Raw genomic sequence first — 26,706 nt, 5'->3', positions numbered from 1 at the left:
GACTCCATTCCAGTCTACAGCCTGCTTCAGTTCCAACCTGCTACAGACTTTGTTCCAGTCCACAGCCTGCTTCAGTTCCAGCCGGCTACAGACTCCGTTCCAGTCTATAGCCTGCTTCAGTTCCAGCTTACTACAGACTCTGCCTCAGTATCCGGTTAGCTACAGTCCCTGCTGCCGCCTGCTGTCCTGCCATCAGCTGGCCCTCGGCCTGTACAGCCGATTCTCGGACTACCAAATACCTTTGGACTTCCGTTACTACAGCTCCGGCCTAAGGCCATTCCTGCCACTGGACATTTAGCCTATTTCCCAAATCCCAAGGTTCCAGGACCCTACGGGCTCCTCCTGGGGGGTTCCTGGTTCCCGGGTGCACACCGCCAGCCTGTGGCTCCGCCTCCCGGCCTACCCTGTCATCCTAGGTGGGCCGGCCCAAGGGTCCACTACCTCGCCTGCAGTGTCAGACTGCAACACTCTCAGCACTGTATAAGCTGTAAAATCAATGCAGATCCGGCAGGTTCCTTTCCTGCTGACTCTTGGCATCTCTGCTGGATCCCCATTCGAGGAACAGGATAGCAGAGGATGATCGCATCTACGGGGTGAGATAACACCACACAAAATGTGGCATGACAGAAGACCTCATGTGCATCACCTGAAGATGTTTTGACGCATAGTTTACATGCACATCCCGAGTGAAAAATGTTCCACCATACTTCCTCCCCTACACAACAGTGGAACCTCCAAGGATGCCAAACTGGAAATCATTGGCCGCTCAAGCCTGATGACGTGCCCTTGCATTTCACCATCAGTGTTGCCCTGATGCTGGCTCATAGCCCTGTTTGCATATCCTCCACCATCTTGGACACACCCCTTGACCCCTTTATGTTCTTATACATAAATCTCCCTTCTTTCAAGTGCTCTTACTCTTAATTTTGGTGGTGGTCTTTCTGGGGGAAAAAAACAAACCACAAAAACAAAAAAAAAACCCCAAAACCCTGCTGGTTTACTTTCACTTTTCCTTCTGATCATTGCTCTGTGCTCCATTAATATCTGAGTTCTCTGTGAAGTAGAACTGCTCAGTTTATACCTTTCTCTAGGTCTGTTATTATATAATAATTATAATTGGTTCCTTGCAAACTGTCTGTTTTTTAAGATCCAGTATAACTGCATTTCTATTTTGTATAGCTGTTCTTTAATAATCTGCTTAATATTGGCACAGAAGTGCTGAGGGATCTTTAATAGCTTAAGGACGAATAAAGTTCCAGAAAGTGTCCTGCTCTACTCAGCTTGTCCCAGGTTCAACTGTTTGTTTCCCTCCCACCCTACCCCTCTGCCCACCCACCCCTGGCCTTAGATTCTAATATAGACTGACTAAATTAGCATTAGCAACAAGATAAATTAGTAAATTGTTACCATCTAAGAATCACCAACCCAAAACTTTACCAATATGAGAACTATCCTTTGCAACTGTTGTGGAGCCTTTATTCTGAGGGAAAACATCTGGAAACGTAGAACTTGCCCAATCTGTGCACAACTCTCTTCTATGAAAAAGGAGCTGACTGAGGTTAAAGCTCAATTAGCTTTAATTACAAAAAATACACCCACATTGCATTACTCAGAAAATAATTCCCCAATACCAAAGAATAACCAGGAGTCAAGAAAAAGAAATACAGTAGGCTCAGGTAGGATTACACATGTGTCCCATAGTCACCCATTCGTGACAGATTTGCAGCCAACAAGTATACCCCCCCACTCAAGCAGGTCATTAAGTAAATCATTAAAAACCAGGATTACAGTGGGCTCTGGTAGAATTGGACCAGTTACTAGGAGACACACACAGTATCAAATGCAACAAGAACAAAAAGCCTTCCCTATATTAAAAACTGAAGTCCTAGAGAAAAACATTGAAGTGTTACCAGAAAAGAGAGAAAACCAATGCATGCAGAATTTCAAGATACATAACCAAAAGAAAAAGCAAATTGAGATGGATAACTCTGGCATCAGTGGCACAACTGCAAAAGGAAAGAGTGAAGTGAATAACAAATCTCAACTAAAGTCTCATAAGGAGTACAGGAAAAGCAATAATCTTAAAGAGAGTACCTGGAAAGCTATGACCACAAATGCTCATAGTTTGGGAAATAAAATACCAGATCTGCAGGCCCTAATGATAGAGGCAGAAGTGGACATTGTTGCTATCACAGAGACATGGTTCACAGAATCTCATGATTGGGATACGGCAATACCAGGCTATAACTTGTTAAGGAAGGACAGAGTGGATAGAAAAGGGGGAGGTGTGGCTCTTTATGTCAGAAACAATATCCAAGCATCTGAGCTACAAGGAAGTTGGGGCAAGGAAGAAGCACTATGGGTAGACCTAAAAACAGATGATGGAGCATCAATTTATATTGGAGTGGTTTACAGGCCCCCGAACCAAAAGGAAGAGCTGGACAGAGACCTGGTTGAAGACATCCATAAGATAGGTAAGAAGGGAGAAGTGGTGATCGTGGGTGACTTTAATATGCCAGATGTAGACTGGAAAATCCCATCTGCAGAATCTAAAAATAGTAGAGCAATAGTGGATGCCATGCAAGTAGCTTTGTTCAAACAAATGGTATTAGAACCCACGAGAGAAGGAAATATACTCGACTTAGTGCTCACTAATGCAGATAATGTCTCTGATGTCGAGGTGGGCACCCACCTCAGCACCAGTGATCATCAAACAATATGGTTTAATATCACTAAAAGAATAGGGAAAAGAACCACAAAGACCCGAGTTTTACAATTCAAAAACACAGACTTTGAGGAAATGGGGAAGTACCTAGAGGAAGAACTAAATGGATGGGAGAATGAGAGAGATGTGGATCAGCAGTGGATCAATCTAAAAGGAGCAATCACCAAGGCAACTACTCTTTATGTTAGAAATGTAAAGAAAAGCAAAAGGAAAATGAAACCTATCTGGTTCTCAAACGAGGTGGCTGACAAAATTAAAGCTAAAAGAACAGCATTCAAAAAATATAAAAGATCCCAAAGGGAGGAGCACAAAGAAGAATATTTGATTCAACTGAGGGAGACGAAGAAATTAATCAAGTTGGCAAAAAGTCAAGCGGAAGAGAGGATTGCCAAGGAGATAAAAAATGGTGACAAAACATTTTTCAGATACATCAGCGAAAAGAGAAAAGTCCATAGTGGTATAGTGAAATTGAAAGGTGGAAATGATCAATGTGTGGAGAGAGACGAAGAAATGGCAGAAATATTAAATGAATACTTCAGCTCTGTATTCACTAAAGAAGACCCTGGAGAAGGACCATTTCTACACAAGAAGCTGGAGGGTAGTGGAATAGATGAAAATCATTTTACAGTAGAAAATGTATGGGAAGAGCTAAAGAATCTGAAAGTGGACAAAGCCATGGGGCCTGATGGGATTCATCCAAGGATTCTGAGGGAGCTCAGAGATGTGCTGGCGGGTCCGCTGTGTGACCTGTTCAATAGATCCCTAGAAACGGGAGTGGTGCCGAGTGATTGGAGAAGAGCGGTGGTGGTCCCGCTTCACAAGAGTGGGAACAGAGAAGAGGCTGGTAACTACAGACCGGTTAGCCTCACTTCGGTGGTGGGAAAAGTAATAGAGTCACTGTTGAAAGAGAGAATAGTGAAATATCTACAGTCCGGAGAATTGATGGACCAGAGGCAGCATGGATTCACCAGGGGAAGATCCTGTCAGACAAATCTGATTGACTTTTTCGACTGGGTAACCAAGGAATTGGATCAAGGAAGAGCGCTAGATGTCATCTACTTGGATTTCAGCAAAGCTTTTGATACGGTTCCGCACAGGAGACTGGTGAATAAAACAAAAAGCTTGGGAGTGAGTGCCGAAGTGGTGACCTGGATTGCAAACTGGTTGACGGACAGAAGACAATGCGTGATGGTAAATGGAACTTTCTCTGAAGAGAGAGCGGTTTTAAGTGGTGTACCGCAAGGATCGGTGTTGGGACCGGTCCTGTTCAATATCTTTGTGAGCGACATTGCGGACAGGATAGAAGGTAAGGTTTGTCTTTTTGCGGACGACACTAAGATCTGCAACAGAGTGGACACGCCGGAAGGAGTGGAGAGAATGAGACGGGATTTAAGGAAGCTGGAAGAGTGGTCGAAGATATGGCAGCTGAAATTCAATGCCAAGAAGTGCAAAGTCATGCATTTGGGGAGTGGAAATCCGAATGAACTGTATTCGATGGGGGGGGAAAGGCTGATGTGCACGGAGCAGGAGAGAGACCTTGGGGTGATAGTGTCTAATGATATGAAGTCGGCGAAACAATGCGACAAGGCGATTGCAAAAGCCAGAAGAATGCTGGGATGCATAGAGAGAGGAATATCGAGTAAGAAAAGGGAAGTGATAATCCCCTTGTACAGGTCCTTGGTGAGGCCTCACCTGGAGTACTGTGTTCAGTTCTGGAGACCATATCTACAAAGAGACAAGGACAAGTTGGAGGCGGTACAGAGAAGGGCGACCAGGAAGGTGGAGGGTCTTCATCGGTTGACATACGAGGAGAGATTGAAGAATCTAAATATGTACACCCTGGAGGAAAGGAGGAGCAGGGGTGATATGATTCAAACTTTCAGATACTTGAAAAACTTTAACGATCCAAAGACAATGACAAACCTTTTCCAACAGAAAAAAATCAGCAGAACCAGAGGTCACGAGCTGAGGCTCCAAGGAGGAAGACTAAGAACCAATGTCAGGAAGAATTTCTTCACGGAGAGAGTGGTGGATGCCTGGAATGCCCTTCCGGAGGAAGTGGTGAAGTCCAAAACTGTGAAGCACTTCAAAGGGGCATGGGATAAATATTGTGGATCCATCAGGTCCAGAGGACGCATATAAAGAGCAGGTAGTAAAATACTGCACGGAGCGGCAGTAGCCACAGAGGCATTCACGGAGCGGGATGCCAGTGGCCAGTGGTAGGTGTCCACCTTCATGGAGCGGAAGGATGTAGGGCTGTCATCTCCCAATTAAATAAAAAACAAAAACAAAAAACAAAACAGGGATGGGATCCATCAGGTCTAGAGGACACATATAAAGAGCAGGTAGTAAAATACTGCACGGAGCGGCAGTAGCCACAGAGGCATTCACGGAGCGGGATGCCAGTGGCCAGTGGTAGGTGTCCATATAAAGAGCAGGTAGTAAAATACTGCACAGAGCGGCAGTAGCCACAGAGGCATTCACGGAGCGGGATGCCAGTGGCCAGTGGTAGGTGTCCACCTTCACGGAGCGGAAGGATGGAGGGCTGTCATCTCCCAATTAAATAAATAATAAAAAAACCCAGGGATGGGATCCATCAGTTCTAGAGGACGCATATAAAGAGCAGGTAGTAAAACACTGCATGGAGCGGCAGTAGCCACAGAGGCATTAACGGAGCGGGATGCCAGTGGCCGGTGGTAGGTGTCCACCTTCACAGAGTAGAAGGATGAAGGGCATCCATCTCCCAATTAAAAAAAGAAAAGAAAAAAAGAAAAAAAACAGGGATGGGTTCATGGGCTTATAGGTATTACCAATTATTAGGCTTTTCAATATTTGATGATAGTTAATGTGACTTTCAAGGCATTCTTCACTTTCGGTGCATGTCCGGCATGACTCCTTGCTTCAATGACAGGGGAAAAGAAAAACTGATACTTCACACATTTCCAGCATTGCCCTCTGCTTCATGGCAGAGAGCTATGCTGCCGCTTACCCAACTAATCAAACTTAATATTTCACTTGGAAGCAGCTCCAGCACTGCTCTCTACATTAATGGTGGGGGTGAAAAGGGAATTAGAACATAAGGTTACTAAGAGCCAAGAGAAACAGTTAAGTATGAGAACAAATGTGTGAAGCTTGCTGGGCAGACTGGATGGACCGGTTGGTCTTCTTCTGCCGTCATTTCTATGTTTCTATGTTTCTATAGTTGCTCGATGTACTGATCTTTACTGATGTCTCCATAAAGGAAAGCTGTCTTCATATCTATGTGTCTCACTTGCATAACTCTACTGCCTTAAATTACCTGGGGTCCAGAGGAAAGACTAAAGAGGTTAGGACTTTTCAGCTTGGAGAAGAGACGGCTGAGGGGGGATATGATAGAGGTGTTTAAAATCATGAGAGGTCTAGAATGGGTAGATGTGAATCGTTTTTTTACTCTTTCGGATAATAGAAAGACTAGGGGGCACTCCATGAAGTTAGCATGTGGCACATTTAAAACTAATCTGCGAAAGTTCTTTTTTCACTCAACGCACAATTAAACTCTGGAATTTGTTGCCAGAGGATGTGGTTAGTGCAGTTAGTATAGGTGTGTTTAAAAAAGGATTGGATAACTTCTTGGAGGAGAAGTCCATTAACTGCTATTAATTAAGTTGACTTAGATAATAACCACTGCTATTACTAGCAACGGTAACATGGAATAGACTTAGTTTTTGGGTACTTGCCAGGTTCTTATGGCCTGGATTGGCCACTGTTGGAAACAGGATGCTGGGCTTGATGGACCCTTGGTCTTACCCAATATGGCATGTTCTTATGTTCTTATGAAAGTAGATTTAAATATATCCATATGTGTGCTGTCTAAAAAGCAGAGCAATACATGCACCATTGCCTAAATCAAACAACCACAGGGCCAGTCAACCACTGGAGCTAATCCGCAGCGACCTATGTGGACCAATGAATATATCAATCTCTTCTGGAAGGAGATATTTTCCGAACTTCATTGATAATTACTCCAGGTACACAAAGACATACCTCTTGAGACATAAAAAATAAGACATTGAAGAAACTCAGTGACAAGCAGCGTAAAGTTGGAACCATCTGTATTCATTTATTTATTTATTTGTTCAGTTTTATATACTGTCATTCGGTGATAGGGATCAAGCATCAGACCACAGTGCCCTACATCCCCAAACATAATGGCATAGCCAAGAAGAACCAGACGCTGGTGGAGAAGACAAGGAGCATACTGCTGAACACCAACCTTCCTGACAAATTCTAAAGAACCTTTTGCCAACCACACAAAATGTGGCATGACCGAAGACCTCATGTGCATCACCTGAAGATGTTTGGATGCATAGCCTACATGCAATTCCTGAGTGAAAAATGTTCCAAGAAGCAGACAGAGCTACAGAGGATGTGCTGTTGGGATATAGTGAACAGAGCAAGGGATACAGGATCGTATTTCCAGGGATGGACAAGGTGATAGTAAGCTAGAACATATATTTCAGTGAGACACCTTTATCAAATGTCATGAAACCCACAAGCCTGGGACAGAATATACCCATAAATACTGATGTCAGCATGGATCCAGATAAGACTGCAGAACAACCAGCTGAGGCAAAGAAGGAAGAGACTTCAAACAGTTCAAGCAAGGCTGAAAGGCTAGACCCTAAGGGGTCCACACTCTGATGGTTCACCCAGACCACAAAGGGTATACCAGTTTGCAGTCTCTTGTACATGGCCCAAGTCCAAGAGACACCAGAACCTTCACCCTATTTCTCAGTGGAGAACAGGATTTGGTGAGAGAGGTAACGGTGGTGGGGCCGCTTGGCAATAGTGATCATAATATGATCAAATTTGATTTAATGACTGGAAGGGGGATAATAAGCAAATCCACAGCTCTCGTGCTAAACTTTCAAAAGGGAAACTTTGATAAAATGAGAAAAATAGTTAGAAAATAGTTAGAAAAAAACTGAAAGGAGCAGCTACAAAAGTAAAAAGTGTGCAAGAGGCGTGGTCATTGTTAAAAAATACCATCCTAGAAGCAAAATCCAGATGTATTCCACACATTAAGAAAGGTGGAAAGAAGGCAAAATGATTACCAGCAAGGTTAAAAGGGGAGGTGAAAGAAGCTATTTTAGCCAAAAGATCTTCATTCAAAAATTGGAAGAAGGATCCAACAGAAGAAAATAGGATAATGCATAAACGTTGGCAAGTTAAATGTAAGACATTGATAAGCTAGGCTAAGAGAGAATTTGAAAAGAAGTTGGCCATAGAGGCAAAAACTCACAGTAAAAACTTTTTAAAATATATCCAAAGCAGAAAGCCTGTGAGGGAGTCAGTTGGACCGTTAGATGATCGAGGGGTTAAAGGGGCATTTAGAGAAGATAAGGCCATCGCGGAAAGATTAAATGATTTCTTTGCTTCGGTGTTTACTGAAGAAGATGTTGGGGAGGTACCCTTACTGGAGAAGTTTTCATGGATAATGATTCAGATGGACTGAACCAAATCACGGTGAACCTAGAAGATGTGGTAGACCTGATTGATAAACTTAAGAGTAGTAAATCACCTGGACCAGATGGTATACCCCCCAGAGTTCTGAAGAAACTAAAATATGAAATTTCAGATCTATTAGTAAAAATTTGTAACCTGTCATTAAAATCATCCATTGTACCTGAAGACTGGAGGATAGCTAATGTAACCCCCATATTTAAAAAGGGCTCCATGGATGATCCAGAAAACTGCAGACTGGTTAGTCTGACTTCAGTGCCAGGAAAAATAGTGGAAAGTATTCTAAACATGAAAATCACAGAACATATTAGAGATGTGAATCGTGTGATCGATCGTCTTAACGATCGATTTCGGCTGGGAGGGGGGAGGGAATCGGATCGTCGCAGTTTGGGTTTTTTAAATATCGTGTAAATCGAAAACCGGCAACCTAAAACATCCCTAAAACCCACCCCGACCCTTTAAAATAAATCCCCCACCCTCCCGAACCCCCCCAAAATGCCTTAAATTACCTGGGGTCCAGTGGGGGGGGAGGGTGGGAAAACCGGCACACTAAAACAACCCCAAAACCCACCCCGACCCTTTAAAATAAATCCCCCACCCTCCCAAACCCCCCCAAAATGCCTTAAATTACCTGGGGTCCAGAGGAAGGGTCCCGGTGTGATCTTTTACTCTTGGACCTCCGTGCGTTGTAGAAATGGCGCCGGCGCTACCTTTGACCTGTCAACAGGTCAAAGGTAGCGCCGGCGCCATTTTGTTTTTTTGTCCCCCGACGTCAGGAGCGTAGGAGATCGCTCCCGGACCCCCGCTGGACCCCCAGGGACTTTTGGCCAGCTTGGGGGGGCCTCCTGACCCCCACAAGACTTGCCAAAAGTCCAGCGGGGGTCCGGAACGATCTCCTACCGCGAATCGTTTTCCGTACGGAAAATGGCGCCGGCCATACGCCAACTAGCGCTGCCGATGAACTCCTATCCTACTGGTGGCCAAAATGAAGATCAGCATAGAGGAAGTGCTAGCCCCACGAGCTTTGACTAGTGTAGGGGCCGGCACACAAAGAAGAGCAGCAGAATGGGCTCCCCTGCTCCCAATGGTATGCGTGTGTGAATGAATGAATGCATGAGTGAATGAGAGCTTGACTGGATGTGTGAGTATGAATGGGAACCTGACTGGGTGTGTGTGTGTATGAATGGGAATATGTGTATGTGAGTGAATGGGAACCTGTGTGTGTGTGTGAATGGGAACGTGCCTGGATGTGTGTGTGTGTAGGTGTGCGTGTGAATGGGAACGTGCCTGGATGTGTGTGTGTGTGTGTGAGGGAGAGTGAGAGTGAGAGTGAATGAAAACCTACCTGAGTATGTGTGAGTGAATGGGAACCTGCCTGGATGTGTGTGCTAGCTTGCAGTTTCTATGTAGGGACTTATAGCAGCCTGATTTGTTCTGTTTGTCCCATAAGACATATATTGGTGTTTTAATCCTGGTTTAATATTTGCAATGTTGCCTTTTCATAGATATGGTTGTTCCTGTTTGAGTGTTGGCAGTTAGTACTATTTTAGTATGGGAAGTTTTCTATATCATTATTGTTACTTGGTTTACTCAAGACTTTCTGAGGGCCAAACACACCCCCAATATGTTACAATAGGCTTAATACTATATGGGTTTACTAGATGGTACCATAGTAGCGCATATATTTCTATACAACAAAATGGTGCTAGCTACGGGGCCAGCCGGCACCATTTTTACATAACTGTTAGTGGATGATTCCTGCCCAATTTTGACATTGAGGTTCAGGGGGAGTGTCAATTTTAAAAGTTTAGATTGCCAGAGGGAGCATGGCTTTTTCAGTGGAGAAGGGGTCCTGTGACAGAGTGTGAGACTGGCAGTTTCTACTGTGTTTTGGTTACCCGGAAAAACAACATTCTGTGTTTAAAAAAAGGGGGGGGGGGGGAACTAGGAGGGATCCCATCCCACCCAGCGGCAGAGGTGGAGGAGGGTGAGTGACTGAGAGGGAAGGGGTGAGAGGTAAGTGACTGAAAGGGAAGGGGGCAAGTGATTGAGAGGGAAGGGAGGGTGAGTGACTGAGGAAAGGGAAGGTGAATGGGAGTGAGGGGGTGAGTGACTGGGAGGAAAGGGAAGAGGTATGAGTGAGTGAGACTGAAGGGGAAGGGGGAGTAAGAAGAGAGGGTAGAAGGAGATGTGTGTGTGTGTGTGTGTGTGTGTGTGTATGACAGAGAAAGGAAAAGGTTTGTGTATTTCCTGTTGCCCCACCTCCTTTCCACTATTCCTTGACAATCTCAGGATGACTGAAAATTAGAAGTTCCCAGATATGTTTATCAGGCATTTCATTTACAATAAGCTGCCCTTCAGGTCTGGTACAAACAACACATCTTTCATGAGCATTCTGTGCTTGCATCCAGCTATGCTGATACATTCTAGCTATCCCTGCTGCAGGAATCCAAGTCCCATCTGCCACAAATACTTTATCTTTCACACTATAGTCTATGTCTGTGAAAAAATCTTTATTACTTGTCATGTGGCTTGTTGCACCCAAATCAATACACCAATTTTCTATGATGCTTTTCTCAGGGAGTTTAAATCTGCAGCTCCAAAGCAATTCAGCATTTCTCTGGCTGCTTGCACTCTTAACTGCTTCTGTTGCCTCAGCTGATGACCGATTGCTATCCAGTTTCCATGCTGGGCAGTTCTTCTTCAAGTGGTCCATCCTCTTGCAGTGATAACATAGCTTGGGCTGCGACCACTCCTCAGCTACACCCCCTTCTGTATAGGAATCACTGCCTCTTCAGGGCTGTGCTTGTCCATCCTGCATGAGGAACTTTAGCTCTTATGGGCTGCTCTTGTACACTAGCCTCTCCCTCTGTAGCAAGGACAGTTTGAAAATCCTTTGTGTCTTTCTCTCCCTCCTCCATGCAGGGCTACTTCATGATGCTTGTGATGCTTGCCTTTGTCTCCTTTAGTTTTTCATTTCTGCAAACAAACTCATCTATGAATCTGCCTTTCACATAGTCCAGTGTTAGTCGTAGTCTTTTCTAGTCTCTGCTACTACTATTAACTAATCAATATATGCAGCGCTGTACAAAAACATATCAGAGATAGTCTGTTATGCCCATTGGTCGCAGACAGCTGCGACCTCTCATGCTCACCTCTTTTTTCCCTGCACCGTCAATCCTAGGAAGAATGGTGGCCTCCGCTAACCAACGCCGACCTCCCCGGCGTCCCCGGGATGGCATAGGCACTGCCGACCGCCATCTTGCCTCCGGAATCACCTAAGGTGCACGCGCTCAAGGGCCTCCTTTGTACACGTCATGGCGGGAACCTCGGGGACATCCCCTCCCGATGACGTCAACTCGCTGCTGTACTTAAGCTGACTGGCCCTCTGCTACTACGAGTTAGCAAGGAGTTTTCCTCGTTGCTGAATCCGCTCCATACTTGGACTTCCTGTTACAGTCTTGCTCTTGGCGTGTGGATGCTTTGGGTACCCGCTCCTCGGGGGCCCTTCCGCGTTCCTGGCTATCCGCTCCTCAGAGGGCTTTCCTGCCTTGGACTACGACCTGACCCGCTTCTCGGGTCAGGTCGAAGTCTACGTAGTCTACGTAGTCTACGACCTGACCCGCTTCTCGGGTCACCCGCTTCTCGGGTCACTCTGGGACTAGCACTGTGAGTACCTTTTTACAGACTTCAGCGATACCAGCTTTACTGAAGCTTCTCTGCAGTGTACCCTGTGCCTCGGGCCACTACCTTTCCTCTTCAGTAGAAGTTGTTCCAATATACTCTGTGCTGCAGGGTATTGCTATAACAACTACAAGATCCACTTCCGGGTTCCTAGACCTCAGACTGATTCATCATCATCTTCATCACAGTCATCCTCGGTGTACCCCGCTCTGTGGGCCACTACCAGATCTGCACTTCTGAGGTAACATCTACTCAGCTGAAGGAACTTCCTGGCGTACCCTGCTCTGCGGGCCACTACTGGATCATCACATCTGTGGTATCACCATGAGCATACCCATTGCTCAGAACTGAACTTATTTGCAGTCCCTGCTCTGCGGGGTCTGCTTTTCCTTCCTTCATAATAAAGTCTACTATACAGCTGTGTCCTATGTCGCTGAGACCATCCCATCGACGGTGAAGCCCACAGGACATCTCTTATCTCGACCCAGGGTTCACATCTATACAAAAAGATAACAGAGTCCTTGTCATTAGAGCTTGCAATCTAATCAAGACAAACATACAGGGCAAAAGAGACTCTGGGAATTTCATTTATTAAGAAAATGGTTAAAAATTAATAAGGCTATAAGCAGGACAATCAAAGGTTAAGATTTAACAGCAGGCTTGAAAAGGTGGGCTTTTAGATGGAATTTAAATAAGGCCAGAGAGGGAGCATGATATACCAGCTCCCTCTCTGGGGAGCTGGTATATCATGCTCCCCAGAGCATGATAGTGCTCTGGGGAGCACTATCATGCTCTGGGGAGCATGCATCTAGTGCATGCTTTTCACCTGCCTGCATCTAGTGCAGGCAGGTGAAAAGCACGGAATCAGGAATTGGCAGTAGAGGAGAAAGGTATAGATTTATATTCCACTTTTTGCACTTTTTTTTTCAGTGCTTCAAAGTGGATTACATTCTGGTACTGGAGGTATTTCCCTATCCCCAGAGGGCTTACAATCTAAGTTTGTACCTGAGGCAATGGAGGGTAAAATGACTGGCCCAAGAACCAACAGTGGGACTTGAACGCTGGTCTCCTGGTTTGTAGCCTACTGCTCTAACTACTAGGCTACTCCTTCACTCCAGATAGGAGTGATTTGCCTGATCAGCAGAGTGCATGAGGATGGGTGTAGAGTGAGATAAGAGAGAAAAGGTAATGAGCTACAAAATGAAGGCTCTTGTATGTACATAAGAAGAGCTTGAACTCTATGCAGGAAGGGATATGGAACCAACGTAGTGGCTTATGAAGAGGTTTATATGGCCACAGCAACTTTAGTGAAAGATAAGTTATGCAGCTGAATTTTGGATGGATTGTAGTGAAGAAAGGTGGCCCATTATTTATTTATTTATTTATGGTATTTCTATACCTCAATAACAATAAAGAATTGACCAAAATGGTTTACAATGGTAAAAAATTGAAATAAAATAAAATAGAATAAAATAAATCAAATCATAGAAAGTAATAAAAATAACTCAATAAAATGACAGTAGCTAACTTGTGTAGATTAAGCATAAACCAAGATAACTATAATAAAATAAATAATATAAATTAAATGAAATCAAATAGAAAGATGGAGAAAAATACAATTTCATGTTAAAAACCCTATACTAATCTGACATCTAATACATCAGTAAACTAAACTCCCTACTAAAGTAATTACATTTAAAAATCAAGTACAGTAGGAAAGGTGAAGAACCGAAAAACCTAACAAACAAATTAACTTTCTCCAGTTTACCAGGTTATTGTTGGCCTGAATCACATTGCAAAAGCCTCTTTAAAAAGGTGTGTTTTTAGTGCCTTTTTAAATTCTTTACTACTATGAATTTGTCTCAAATCATTGGGGAGGGTGTTCCATAATATGGGACCTGCTACCGAAAATGCTCTTTCTCTCGTAATATTCAGTTTGGCTAACCATACTGTAGGAACTTCAAGCAGATTCTTATTTAAGGATCTAAGGTTTCTAGATGGTTTGTAGAGTCATAAAGAGGTACACAACCATATGGAATCTTGATTATTGACGAGTGCGTGTATTAATGACAGCATTTTATATTTAATTCTGTATTTAATTGGTAGCCAGTGTAATTTGTATAATATAGGAGTGATATGTTTTTTTCATAGGTGTACTGGTTAACAACCGGGCTGCTGCATTTTGAATCATTTGCAATGGTTTAATTGTGGAATCCAGGAGGCCTAGGTATAGTCCATTGTAGTAATCTAGACTGGAAAAAATTAGCGATCGAAGAACTGTTTGAAAGGACACCTGTGAGGAGCAGGTTGAAGTAGCCTAATTGGGAGATGATGAGAGAGTGGAGAAGGGTTCTGGAAGTGTGTTCAGAAAGAAAGGGATGGATTTTGGTGATGATATAGAGAAAGAAACACCACATTTTTGCAGGGTTTTAGATATGTGTACAGAAGGAGAGCGAGGAGTCAAAGATGACTCCAAGGATACAGGCTGAGGGGTACTGATATGATTACAGAGCATTTATGAGTGCATTGTATGACCACCTTTCAATCTTCTCCCATATATTTCAATTTCTCTGTGATTTTTAGCATGGTATTAATATGCTCTACCCTTTCTTCTTTCAGCCTTAAATTGTACAATTTGTGAAGCAGAAACAGTTTGTTTAAATTACATCTTTCATGTAATCTTTTCAAACTTTCCTGCATCTTTTCACAGTGACACAGCTGTGGATGTGTACTTTTGGTTTTCTTGAAAAAGAAAATACTTTTGTTTTGATATTTTTCTGGTCTCAAAGATCTGCATTTTCAGTAGGTCTGTTTGTGCATATCACATCCCAATTGCCTTTTTTCATTCTACTCACTATTTGTGGTCACAGTGGGAAAAACATTTACTTTGGAGCAGAAATGAGAAAGAGTTCTTCTATGGCAGAATGCAAGAATATTTTACTTAGAAACCAGAATAGAAAACAATAAACACTATGAAGTCTATGTTTAGTCACTTTTTGGATAGAAAAGTTACCCTGATAAACTTACCCAGCTAAATTTAGAGGTACTGTATAAGCTTTAGAGCAGCTGTATTACTGAATATAGCCTGCTATGTTAGAGCTACCCAGCTAACTTTACCTGGCTAACTTTAGAACAGCTCTTTGGCCCAACCAGACTTAACTAGCCAGTTAGCTGGCTATCCTTGAGTATCAGAGTTAGGCAAATAACTTAGCTAGCTATCAAGACCTTCTAGTTACGCCTCTTGAACACCCCTGACTTAGCCAGCTAAACTCTAGCTGGCTAACATATTAGCTGGCTAAATTCCCAAATATTAATTTAGTTGGATAACTTCTGAGCTATCCATCTAAATGCTTTTGAATATGGACCTTTATATACACAGTCCTATTGGTTTATACAAGTGATTGTGCTGGAATGTAACTATGACAACAGTCAGGGAGAAAGATGGAGACACCACTCACTAATACAGGTTACATCTTATCTAGTAGCCCTTGCAGACCTGCCCCCCCACAGGGTCAGGTGACATATCAGGGGGGGGGGGGTTTAACACCTTGCTGTCAGTGCTGGATGATGACCTTCTGCTATCATTCTTTCAACACTCTCTAAGTTGTAAGCTCTTTGAAGTAAGGAAGTCGCAGCTATGTGAGTTAGCTTCCACTAGGCTATGTATGGGGATGGCGTTGTCTGTACTTTTATGATAAATACTTTACTGTCAAATCTTGAGGGAGGAGTTGGGGAGCACCTAACCATTCTCTTTATCTGCTGCAGAACCATGATTTCACGGATGAGCAGACATACAGTGAGGCACTGATGACTGAGTCCCTAGGCTACCGGACCAGCTGCAGTACATCTATCTCTTCGCACCAGGGCTTCAGCACTTCCTGCTGCCCACGCCGGGCCAAGCGCCGGGCCATCCGTCTTGCTAACTCCACCATATCCGTCAGCCGCGGCAGCATGCAGGAACTGGATGAGTTGCAGGGACACAAGAGCAGCCCCCCTCAAAGGTGAGAAAGTGGGAGGGTGTAGTAAAAGAGCAGCCCTCGAGTGGTGAGGGAGAAAAGGGGGAGGAAGAGGACCAAGGAGATAGGCCAGTGTGTGAGAATGTGTGTGTCTACACATATATATATTTTGTATGTCTGAGTGTGATGGATAGATACTGTAGATCTATACATATCTTAATCTTTATAGTGCTCTCAACATTTCCTTTTTCCATCATGTTTTTCTCCCATAAAATTTCAACTCTCTAACTCTCTCCCCTTCTCTTTCCTTCTTTTTACCCCCATCTCCAGCCGCTCCCATCTTAACGCCAAAGCCCATGACAACTTGACACTCAACTGTGATGCTTCTGACCTCTCTGCTGCCATCATCAGCATTCCCACACGACCTGCCAATGCACTTGATGGTGGCCGGCTCCCCTCGCCCCCTGGCGTCCTCAGGAATTCCGGTGCCCTCGCCGTCTGCTATGCCCAGGATGCTGTCAAAATTTCCTCCTTGTAGCATGGAGAATGCTGCATCATTTTAACTGAACTTTCCATGGCTGTGGCTATGACAGGATGCAAAGAATGCAGGATGATAATGCAGTTCACTTTAAAAAAAAATAATAATTAAAAAGAAACAGCCTGCATTTACAGAAATATATTTCACAATAAAAATGAAAAATATTCATTACATATATACATATATGTATATATATACATATATCTATATATGTATATATGTATGTATGTGCGTGTATATATGAAATGGATAGCAAGAGCTGCACTGATTTGCTCAACCTGCAGGACAGAAATTAGCCTGTCTTTATGAAATTTCATCATATGCTGAGGTACATTTGGTGGGGAAGGATCTTTGGGAGAATATGCTCATATTTTTAGGAGCTTTTGGATGAAAAGGGTATAATGACCTCACCAACTGTCCCCAGAGGGCTCCAGGTAAATCCTGCATCTACTGGTAGCCAGCCTCCCTTCCTCATCTCCACCCAGGCTGGTCCTGCTTTTCTTTAAAGCTCTTACCCCCCCCCCTCCCCCCAGTCCCTGTGCTGTTAAGTATTCTGGGATTTGTAGACCCACTCTTCCCTCTACCTTACAACGGGAATTGAACCTTCCCCTCCTCAGGCCTGGCCTTAAATCAGAGGGAGGTGAGAAGGAAGGTGGTTGATATGGATGCACATCTCCCCAGCTATACACCATGGGTCAGAAACCCACACCACATCCGCACAAGGGCATGCAAAATCCAGAACTGGCTACCTCTTCAAGGACATAACTTTTCTCAAGGGAAGGACTGGCAAAAATTATCAAGAGGATGCATATGTATTGTTCCTCTACTTCCTCTTCCCAAAACCAGGTATCCCTAATGCCAGCATCCCCAACACTTCTCTCCACCATGGGCATCTGTAGTAGAGCTGAAGTGGATGGGGATAAGGGGCTGTCCTAGGAGGCTGCGTCCTGGGTACTCAGTGTGGATCACAAACAGATGGGGGGAGGACTCTGCATGCTTGAACTCCTGGGGTCCTTCCCCATGAACTATACTGTAAGGACAGGAAACTCTTTGCATGCTCCCACAGAAGCACTTTATTTGTTTTTTTTCATTCTTGGTTTGCAATTTAAAACTACAACCAAGCAAAGCAAAGCAGAGCCTGCAGGAGATATTTTATATAGATAATATAGGTGATATGGGGAAATAACCACTTATTACACAGCACTTATACAGAAAATTTAATTCTGACTTGCAAACCTAAGAGATAGCTGATTGTATTGAGGGGAGAGGAGCAATCTAATTGAATGCCGTTCTAGGTATCCAGTGAGGTTCATGTTGGTGGGATGGAACAGCTGGGAGGGGGGAGGGAATGTTCCTTCCTCCTGCCTGGGTTTTCCTTAAAGAATGAGGTTGGTTATCTCCAGCAGAGCATCAAAATAATAAAATAAAACATTTAAAAAAATGTTCTCTGCTTTTGGATTTCTTGAGTTTTTTTTTCATAATTTTTCTTATTCTTCATCTGACCAAAAAGCTTAGCAACTGAGCTATAAAAGTGGAGACAGGCGGGTGGTCATCTTGGTTTGCAAAGCCTCAAGCTCCATGATGTATTGCAGGTGATGGAGGTAGCAAGGATGACTGCAGCCATAAGGAGATGGTCCCTGTTTAAGCGTAGTAATCAAGAAGGCAGTGAAATCCCAGGGATGGGCTGACAGGACTGTACAACTGAGAAATCCGGCACTACTGGGAATGTCTCCAGACTCAGGAATGCTGGTGCCAAAACAATAATCTCTACGCATAGCGGCATCATCAAAGGCAGCCAGTCGCTAGCACACATCTGAGGAACAATGGGAGTTCTGCTCAAAATGGAACTCAGCAGGATTCAGAAAACAATCCAAATAGAGCTGCAAATGCAGGAATCATCAATACATGAGATAGGACAACAAATGTAGCCCCTCTTCTAGTATTGGCTAGGAAAGTAGGGATCACACTCAGCCTCAGGGCTGAGTTCTGACAAACTCTCACCAAACTCGGGTGTGGTTCTCTATATGATAGGGAGGATAGATCTCCAGGGCCCAGGGTGTCATACAAAGGTTTCTCTTAGGGTAATAGCTCAGTACCTAAGTTCTTGTGAGTTTAAGTGCCAAAACATATCAGACTGGACATTCGGATTGGGTGTTCAAAAATTAAATGTTTACTGTGGCACCAAACCTGCTTTAAGAACATGCCATACTGGGTCAGACAAAGGGACCATCAAGCCCAAACATTACATTTCTTGTAATTACATCCATGTTCAATCTCAAATTCTAACTCCAAAATGAATCTGTGTATGTGTCCCTTGGTATATGTCTCAGGGTTCCCTTTCTTCCAAGGAAGTGGAAAAATAAGATGCCCAGGATAGAATGAGATCTTCTATCTTAAGTAGATATCTCTTTCCAAATATCCATGATCTGCCGCTTAACTCCATAAATTCCATTCTTCTCAATCCTGTTCCTGTGGGTAGAGACTCCTGTGAGGCATTTGGTGAAGATATTAGGAGCTGCCAACAGGCTGAAGGGAAGCACTATATATTAGTAATAGGAAGAATCCAAGTGAAAGCGAAGATTGTGCCAGTGGGATGGATGTAATGGATCTACAGCACACATCCATTCCTCCTTTTGTATGTAAGGGAATATCATGCTGAGGGTATTCATTTTGAATTTCTCTTAGAGAAGATGATTGTTCAGCTTTCTCAAATCTAGAATGGGTCTCAATCCCCCCACATTTTTTATAGGGGGGATGAGAAAATATCAGGAGTAGAAGCTCTGTCCATGTTGTAGTGCAGGGATAGGTCCTATTGCTTTCTGCTGAAAAAAATTATTCTAGTTCTAATCAGACTGAGTCAAACAGTGCGGAAGAGATGGTAGCTGGGAGAAATGCAAATGCTGTCTAGACTCCATGATCTTGAAGACCCAGGGTCCTTGATTATTTGGAGCCTCTCGTCCAGGAGGACTTGGTCCTGCCACCCACTGGAGAGGGGAATTGCTGAGTATTTGTGGGGATCAAAAACTAGGTCCAGGTTTTGGTTGGACCTGCTGTTGTACCTTAGGCTGACCGTGTTCACATTGATGAGCTCATGCTGGAAGTTGTTGCATGAGAGGGACCTTGGGGTGATAGTGTCTAGCGATCTGAAGATGGCGAAGCAATGTGACAAGGAGATAGCTTAAGCCAGAAGAATGCTGGGTTGCATAGAGAGAGGAATAACCAGTAAGAAAAAGGAGGTCATAATCCCCTTGTACAGGTCCTTGGTGAGGCCTCACCTGGAATAGTATGGTGTTCAGTTCTGGAGACTATATCTAAAAAAGGACAGACACAGGATGGAGGCGGTCCAGAGAAGGGTGACTAAAATAGTGTGGGGTCTCCATCAAATGACTTATGAGGAGAGGATGAAGGACTTAAATATGTATACCCTGGAAAAGAGGAGGTGCAGGGGAGATATGATATAGAGCTTCAGAAATCTGAAAGGTTTTAATGATGCATAATCAACAATAAACCTTTTCTGCTGGAAAGTAATCAGTAGAACTAGGAGTCACAAAATGAAACTCCAGGGAGGTCGACTCAGAACTGTCAGGAAATATTTCTTCACAGAGAAGGTGGTGGATGCTTGGAATGCCCTTCCAGAAGAGGTGGTGAAGATAAAAACAGTGAAAGAATTCAAAGGGGCATGGGATAAACACTGTGGATCCCTAAAAGCTAGAAGATGGAAATGAAGAAAAGAGTGCATGGAGGTAATTTGCTGGTATGGTGGTTACTCCCCTTAACCAATAAGCTTTCATACTGTTGATGCAATTCCATCATTACTCTCTGCTTCAACGGCAGGGAGAAAAGAGGAAAAGGGGAATTAGATTTAGAAAGCAACCACAAGGACACTGAATTTGATGGTCTGGGAAAACAAATAAGCATGGGGGTAACTTGCTGATGTGGCTGTTATAAACCTTAACCAATAAACCTGAAACGTTTGATGCAACTCCAACATTGATCTCTGCTTCAACGGCAAGAGGTGATAGGGAATTGGACTCAAAAAGCAACCAACATAGGCCCTGACTTGATGCTCTTGGAAACTGATAAATATGAGTGGGACTTATATGGCACAGCAGATACTACCATAAGTTTGCTGGGCAGTCTGGATGGACCATTTGCTCCTTTTCTGCCGCCATTTCTATGTTTCTATGTTTTTCCAGAAGAGATGGGAGTCAGTACCTTTCAAAAGGTTGGAAAGAGCATCTTTGGAAGAATGGCCTCTTGTACAAAAAGAACGAGTGTCTTGAAGAAAATGGTTGCTCATGCTCTATTGAGAGAGATTGGATTGCCACGAATTGTTCTTTTATTTGGGCTACAATGTCTGTCAGCTTTTCTCTGAATAGGTTGTCACCCAGACAAGTCACATCTGCCAACATTTTATGGATGTTGTTCAAATATTGCTGGCTTGGAACCAGGCCAAGCATTAAGCGTCAATTCAGGCAGATGAGGTACTTGATATGATATGAAACAATAGACTAAGCGAAGAAAGCATCGTATGCACTCCTCTACATCTAGGAGTGGCTGAAGAAAATAATCTCCCTCTTCATTAGGTTGAATGGCAGGCTTCAGTGTTTGAATGCAGTTTGTGCAGGCATTGTACCATATAAAATCAGTGAACTGAGATATGTGCAATTAGCATTAAACTCTGAAACAGTTTTTTTCCATAATTGTTAAGCAGCCCATGGTCTTTTCCAGATGGAGGATTTGAATGAATCCTCTTCTTCTTTACCTTCTTTGGGGTGGACTCCACCTTAACGACTTATGAGGCAATCAAATTATACCGAAACCAGGTGATTCCTGCACACTAAACGTAAGATCTAACTTCCTTGTCAATGATTCTGAAGCAGTCTCCAGAATTTGAGGGAGACTTAAGACTTCCATTCAGGAGTCTATATTCTTGAAGCATCTTACTCCAAGTGCTTTTCCCATTTTTTCCATGAAGTTTGATTAAGACAAGTCTTCCAGAGACCTCCCCTCTGGAGGTTCTGGAAACAGATCAGAAGTTATCCCTATCTAACCTTCCTCAGAGCCCAAGGGTGTAGAAACACCAATCCAGGAACTCAATTATGAAGACAGTGAATCAGGGGACTCTCTTGGTTATGTCTGAGGGGATAATCCCTGGTCCACAACCTCTGATCAGGTGGACTCCACTACAATTAAGCATGATGAGGAACCTTTTTATCAAGGGCTCTGATGACGTTTTTCCCTTAAGAGGGAAAACTGGGACTCCATTCAGAGGGTTAGCTGAAGCAAAGCTGGAAAGGAGAGGATGGAAACCTTTTACTGCATCCATAGTCAAAGAAGTAAAGAAACTCTTCACCAATCCCACTATCTAGTCAAGTGACAGCCATGTCCTCTGACCTGGCATGGATGGAACATCTTCTGAGACAAGAATGGGCTCCTGCTCTTGGTTTAGGAGGCCAATTGGAGGTAAGTGGGATCAGAGAACAGATAGGGGTCCAGTGACTCCAAATGGAAATCCTGTGCCAGAGGCTTGGAAGGTGAAAGTGTTATGGTGGTAACATTTGGCTGAACATGGAACTGTTCCACGGCCGGCTTCACTCACCCCAGGATGCCACCAACAGTGGGATGCTGCCATACTCCCTCCTCCCTGGCTTTCCATAGGTGCGCATGGTGTGTGCTGAATCTTGAAGGTCCCGCAGTAAGAAGAGGGAAGTGCTGCCAGGAGATGATGGCAGTGCAGGCTGGGGATTTAAACCCCAGCCACGCTCCTAGCCGGCCCCTCAGCAACGGATCCTCCTGCCTTGCAGTGCATGTTGCTACCGGATGCTGCCTTGCCCTCCAGCCTGACTTTGCTTTGCCCAGCCTTGCCTCATTCCAGCCTGTAATTGCCTTTCCCAGCTTTTCCTCATTCTAGCCTGACTTTGCTTTGTTTTGCCCTGCTCTGTCCTAGCCTTGTCCTGATCTTGCCATCCTTGCTTCGTTCCTGACTCTGTCCTGCTCTGCCCCTCCTTGGACTGATCTCTTGTGCTTGACCCATGCCTGGATTCTGATGCTGCCTAATCTTTGCCTGCCCTGAACTGTGCCTGGATTCTGACACTGCCTAACTTCTGCCTGTTCTGACCCGTGTCTGGATGCTGATTCTGCAGTCTGCCACCTGCCCTGACCTGTGCCTGGATTCTGAAGTTGCTGTTTGCTGCCTGCCCTGACCTTGGCCTCCTTCCTGACATATTTGTCTGCTCTCCACGGGATCCTCGCCACGGGACCCTCGCCTTCTTCCTGCCTGCCAGCACTAGTTGTGCTGGCAGGCAGGAAGAAGAGTCCCAGTGACCCACGTAACCAAAAGAAGGTGCACACTCAGAGGCAGCATTAGCCTGCATGAATTAAGAAGGAGGAAAGGTTATCTGCTGCATGGCCCTGAAAGAAGAATCTGCTGCAGCTGGTGAGTTTGGGGCAGGAGAGGGAGAATGAGTGATCATGTGTAAGTGTGTGTGTGTGTATGTGAGAGAGAATGTGAGTGGGCGTCTGTGTGTATGAGAAACAGAATGTGAGAGGGCTTCCACTCACATTCTCTCTCACATACACACACTCTTACACATGATCACTCATTCTCCCTCTCCTGCCCCAAACTCACCAGCTCCAGCAGATTCTTCTTTCAGGGCCATGCAGCAGATAACCTTTCCTCCTTTTTAACTCATGCAGGCTAATGCTGCCTCTTAGTGTGCACCTCCTTCTTTCTGCCTTGGTGAGCCCAGATGATTTTCTCTTCCAGGACCTACACAGGCACTTTTTTCCATCAATAAACAGGCTGAATTAGCCTGGGTTGGTGTCATCCAGTGACACGGAATGGTCTCTTCTCTCCTAACTAGTACAGCTTTAACCTCTACTAAGCATGTGCAGGAATTCCCACATGGGTAGTGCCTCATGAGCTTCCTTAGTCATTTTTTTGTCTGAGCACTTCAAAGATGTGTATTCGATCTCTCCAGATAATGTTTTCAATATCTTTCAAATTTTTCATTCTTTTTCCACTTTGTTCTTCAGTTTCTTCTTCTTTAGTTGTCTTGCACTCATCCTAAACAGCATGAGTGCAAAATACAAAATCAGAGGTACTCGACAAATTTATATGCCACTATTTTTATTGTAATACAAAATTTAATTATCTCTTTTCATAACCCATATAATTTAAATAGACCACATTACATGCTTATATATTATATACCCTAAAAACATCTACAATGTCATACATTCATTACCCTACATACATACCAATCATACCTTTCATTCTCATCTAACATCATACCCAACCACTCACATTAAAATATTGATTGTTATTATTACACAATTGATTGTTAATATTACACAATTCTTTAAATACAAACTGTTAGAGACTCAACCTATGTTATGACTGTCGCTGCCCGATGTCTCCACTCTGCCCACCTTACCTTTTTTGCGACTCCTCCCGCGGTTGATGGACGTTTGGCTGCCCCGGCGTCTGCCTGTCGTCCTCTCCAACGTCCCCGGTCTGGCTTGGGCACTTCATCCCGCCATGTTGTCCAGATACCATAGGGCGTGCGCGCCGCGCGGCCCTGCTTCTTATTCTCTCTTTGGCGCGAACCTCAGGGGCGTCCCCCTGTGATGACATCACGCATCCTGGATACAAAAGCCTACACTTTTTGCTAGCTAATCGAGTTAGCAAGAGAATCTTTACGGATGGGATTCGCTCTCCGTACCTAGCTATTCTGCCTCTCCAACTTTTGGACCTTATCCTAATGGGCTACCCACTCCTCGGGGACCTCTCTCATTTCTTTCAGGTCGCTATCAAGAACCGGTACTCGCTTCTCAAGGGCCCATGTTCCCTGACTCGCTGCCTGAACTTATCGCTTCTGCTTGGAAGAAACTGCTGCCTATATCATCAGTGAGTTACCAACTTTATTTCCTCAGAGCTGTTACCTGGAACCAGGTACTCGCTCCTCGAGGGCCTGCCTCTATTCCAGTTTCTGTGTCACCTTCCGGGAGAAACCGCTGTGTGAGTAACTTTACCAACGAGGCTCTATATCAGAACTCTGTGTATGCTCCACTGTACTCACTATCTCAGTTTTCTCCACTACAGCACAGTCATAGAGGGAATTGCTGTTCCAGTATCCTTAGGAACACTAGCACAGCTGGGCTTCACTCTACTCACTACTGCCACCTTTGGTGGCTTATCAACTCTGTCTAATAAAAGATATAACTCTGTGTTGTGTGTCCCAAAGCTGAGCCTGACCTGTGGCCCCTCACGGGACTTCCCCCTGTGGGCGTGGTCAGCTGCCACAGTGTCCAAGGGTCCACCCAAAACCTTACAAACAATAACAGATTGCTAACTACATGGATCCGGCACAGCTCAATGCCCTGCAGGCCATTCCGGGCCTGGCCCTGCGCATTGCTGAACAGCAAGACGCGTTGGAGGAACTCACTTCAGCATTTCATCAGCTGCACACACAGAAGACCCAAGGCGCTACTTCCAGTAATGAAGGTCAGTTACCTGAAGTAACTTTAAAGACTACTGTACCGCTGGCTGCTCCAGTTCGTTTCTCGGGAGAGATTCAGAGAACCAGGGGCTTTCTAAACCAGTTCTGCATGCATTTTGCATTACAGCCTTCTCACTTCCCCACAGCTTTTGCCAAGACTACTTACATTCTATCTTATCTTGATGAAAGGGCCTTGTCTTGGGCCTCAACACTGTGGGAATGCAAGGGTCCTATTTTGCAGGATATTGACAGATTTTTTGACTTATTTGAATCCGTTTTTGGCGATCCTGCCCGAGTGACTGTTGCCATTTCTGCTCTGGTGGACCTGAAGCAAGTCAACCGATCACTGGCTGACTTTGCGATAGAGTTCAAGACTCTTGCTACAGAACTCTGCTGGGACCCGAAATGCCTGAAAACTCTCTTCTTCAGAGGCCTGGATACTCGCTTGAAAGACGAGCTGGCCGCTCGTGAAACACCTGACTCACTGGATGAACTAGTGGCTTTGGCTACTAGAATCGACCACCGGCTTCGTGATAAGGTGAAAGAACTCCGGTCTAATGGAGGACCAGGTCAGAAGGAGGTTAGTGCTAAACCTGCAGCTCAGATGGTTCCAGTAATTCCTGTTGCTAGTGGAGATGAACCGATGCAACTTGGTCGTAGTCATTTGACTTCTAAAGAGAGAAGACTTCAGAAGAGGCATGGTCTGTGTATGTATTGTGAACAGGCTGGTCACGATGTCCCAACATGCCCAATTCGTCCGGGAAACGGACGGGCCTAAGTCCTGCAGGAGGACTGTTCTTAGGCCTTACTACGCCCTCTCCTCCGCTCTCTCTCCCAGTGTCCTTGATCTGCGGACCGTCTGAGTTTCAAACTCTTGCCCTGGTGGATTCAGGGGCAGGAGGAAACTTTATTCTTCGACGCCTAGTGGAACATTTGAGGATTCCCCTCGTCACTTTGAAGGTTCCACTACTCCTATCTTCCATCCATGGGGAGCCCTTACCGGGTTACGTGACTTTCCAAACCGAACCGGTAACCCTTCGCACCAGAGCTCTCCATACAGAGTCAATTACCTTCTTTGTGTGAGAGAAGGCTATGCACCCTATCGTCCTTGGTTTACCCTGGTTGCAGTTGCACCAACCCCAATTTGACCTGGCTTCCTTGGAACTCTCCCGCTGGGGCCCAGGTTGTCATGGAAAGTGCCTTAAGGAGATTGTTCCTGTCATCTGCATGCCTACAACTCCAGCGATGCCGGGACTGCCGCCTCAATACGCATCTTTTAGTGATGTGTTTTCCAAAGAAGTTGCTGACATTCTTCCTCCGCATAGGTCCTATGACTGTGCCATAAGACTGAAACCCAATACTGAACCTCCTAAAGGACGTGCCTATCCACTCTCAGTGATTGAGAACAAGGCTATGTCTGACTACATCGAGGAGAATTTACAGAAGGGGTTTATTAGACCATCAAAGTCTCCAGCCAGCGCAGGCTTCTTCTTTGTGGGGAAGAAGGACAGTACCTTATGTCCTTGTATCAATTACCAAGGTCTGAACGAGATCACGATTAAAGACTGCTACCCCCTGCCTTTAATCTCGGAGCTGTTTCACCGGCTTCAGGGGGCCAAAATATTCTCAGAACTTGACCTGAAGGGGGCCTACAACTTAGTTCGCATTCGCAGTGGCGACGAATGGAAAACAGCCTTCAACACTCGAGACGACCATTTTGAATACTTAGTAATGCCCTTCGGCCTGTGCAATGCACCAGCTATATTTCAGAACATGATGAACGACATCTTGCGGGAC

The 26,706-nt window shown here is 44.6% G+C and overlaps 1 protein-coding gene across 1 annotated transcript in view; it reads left to right on the top strand.

Annotated features, from left to right (window-relative positions):
• The window catches only part of KCND1 (potassium voltage-gated channel subfamily D member 1), a 79,288-nt gene extending 62,766 nt beyond the window's left edge, over nucleotides 1-16,522 (top strand). The window contains exons 5-6 of the mRNA XM_029610447.1: nucleotides 15,677-15,912; nucleotides 16,198-16,522. Coding sequence (XP_029466307.1) covers nucleotides 15,677-15,912; nucleotides 16,198-16,405 — 444 coding nt within the window. The 3' untranslated portion in view covers nucleotides 16,406-16,522. The remainder of the gene's footprint in view (nucleotides 1-15,676; nucleotides 15,913-16,197) is intronic.
• Nucleotides 16,523-26,706: the final 10,184 nt, after the last annotated feature.

Source organism: Rhinatrema bivittatum, chromosome 1, assembly GCF_901001135.1.
Source record: "Rhinatrema bivittatum chromosome 1, aRhiBiv1.1, whole genome shotgun sequence".
NCBI classification, from domain to species: domain Eukaryota; kingdom Metazoa; phylum Chordata; class Amphibia; order Gymnophiona; family Rhinatrematidae; genus Rhinatrema; species Rhinatrema bivittatum.
Note: the sequence above shows the minus strand (reverse complement) of the source record. Positions and strands in the feature narration are given on the sequence as shown.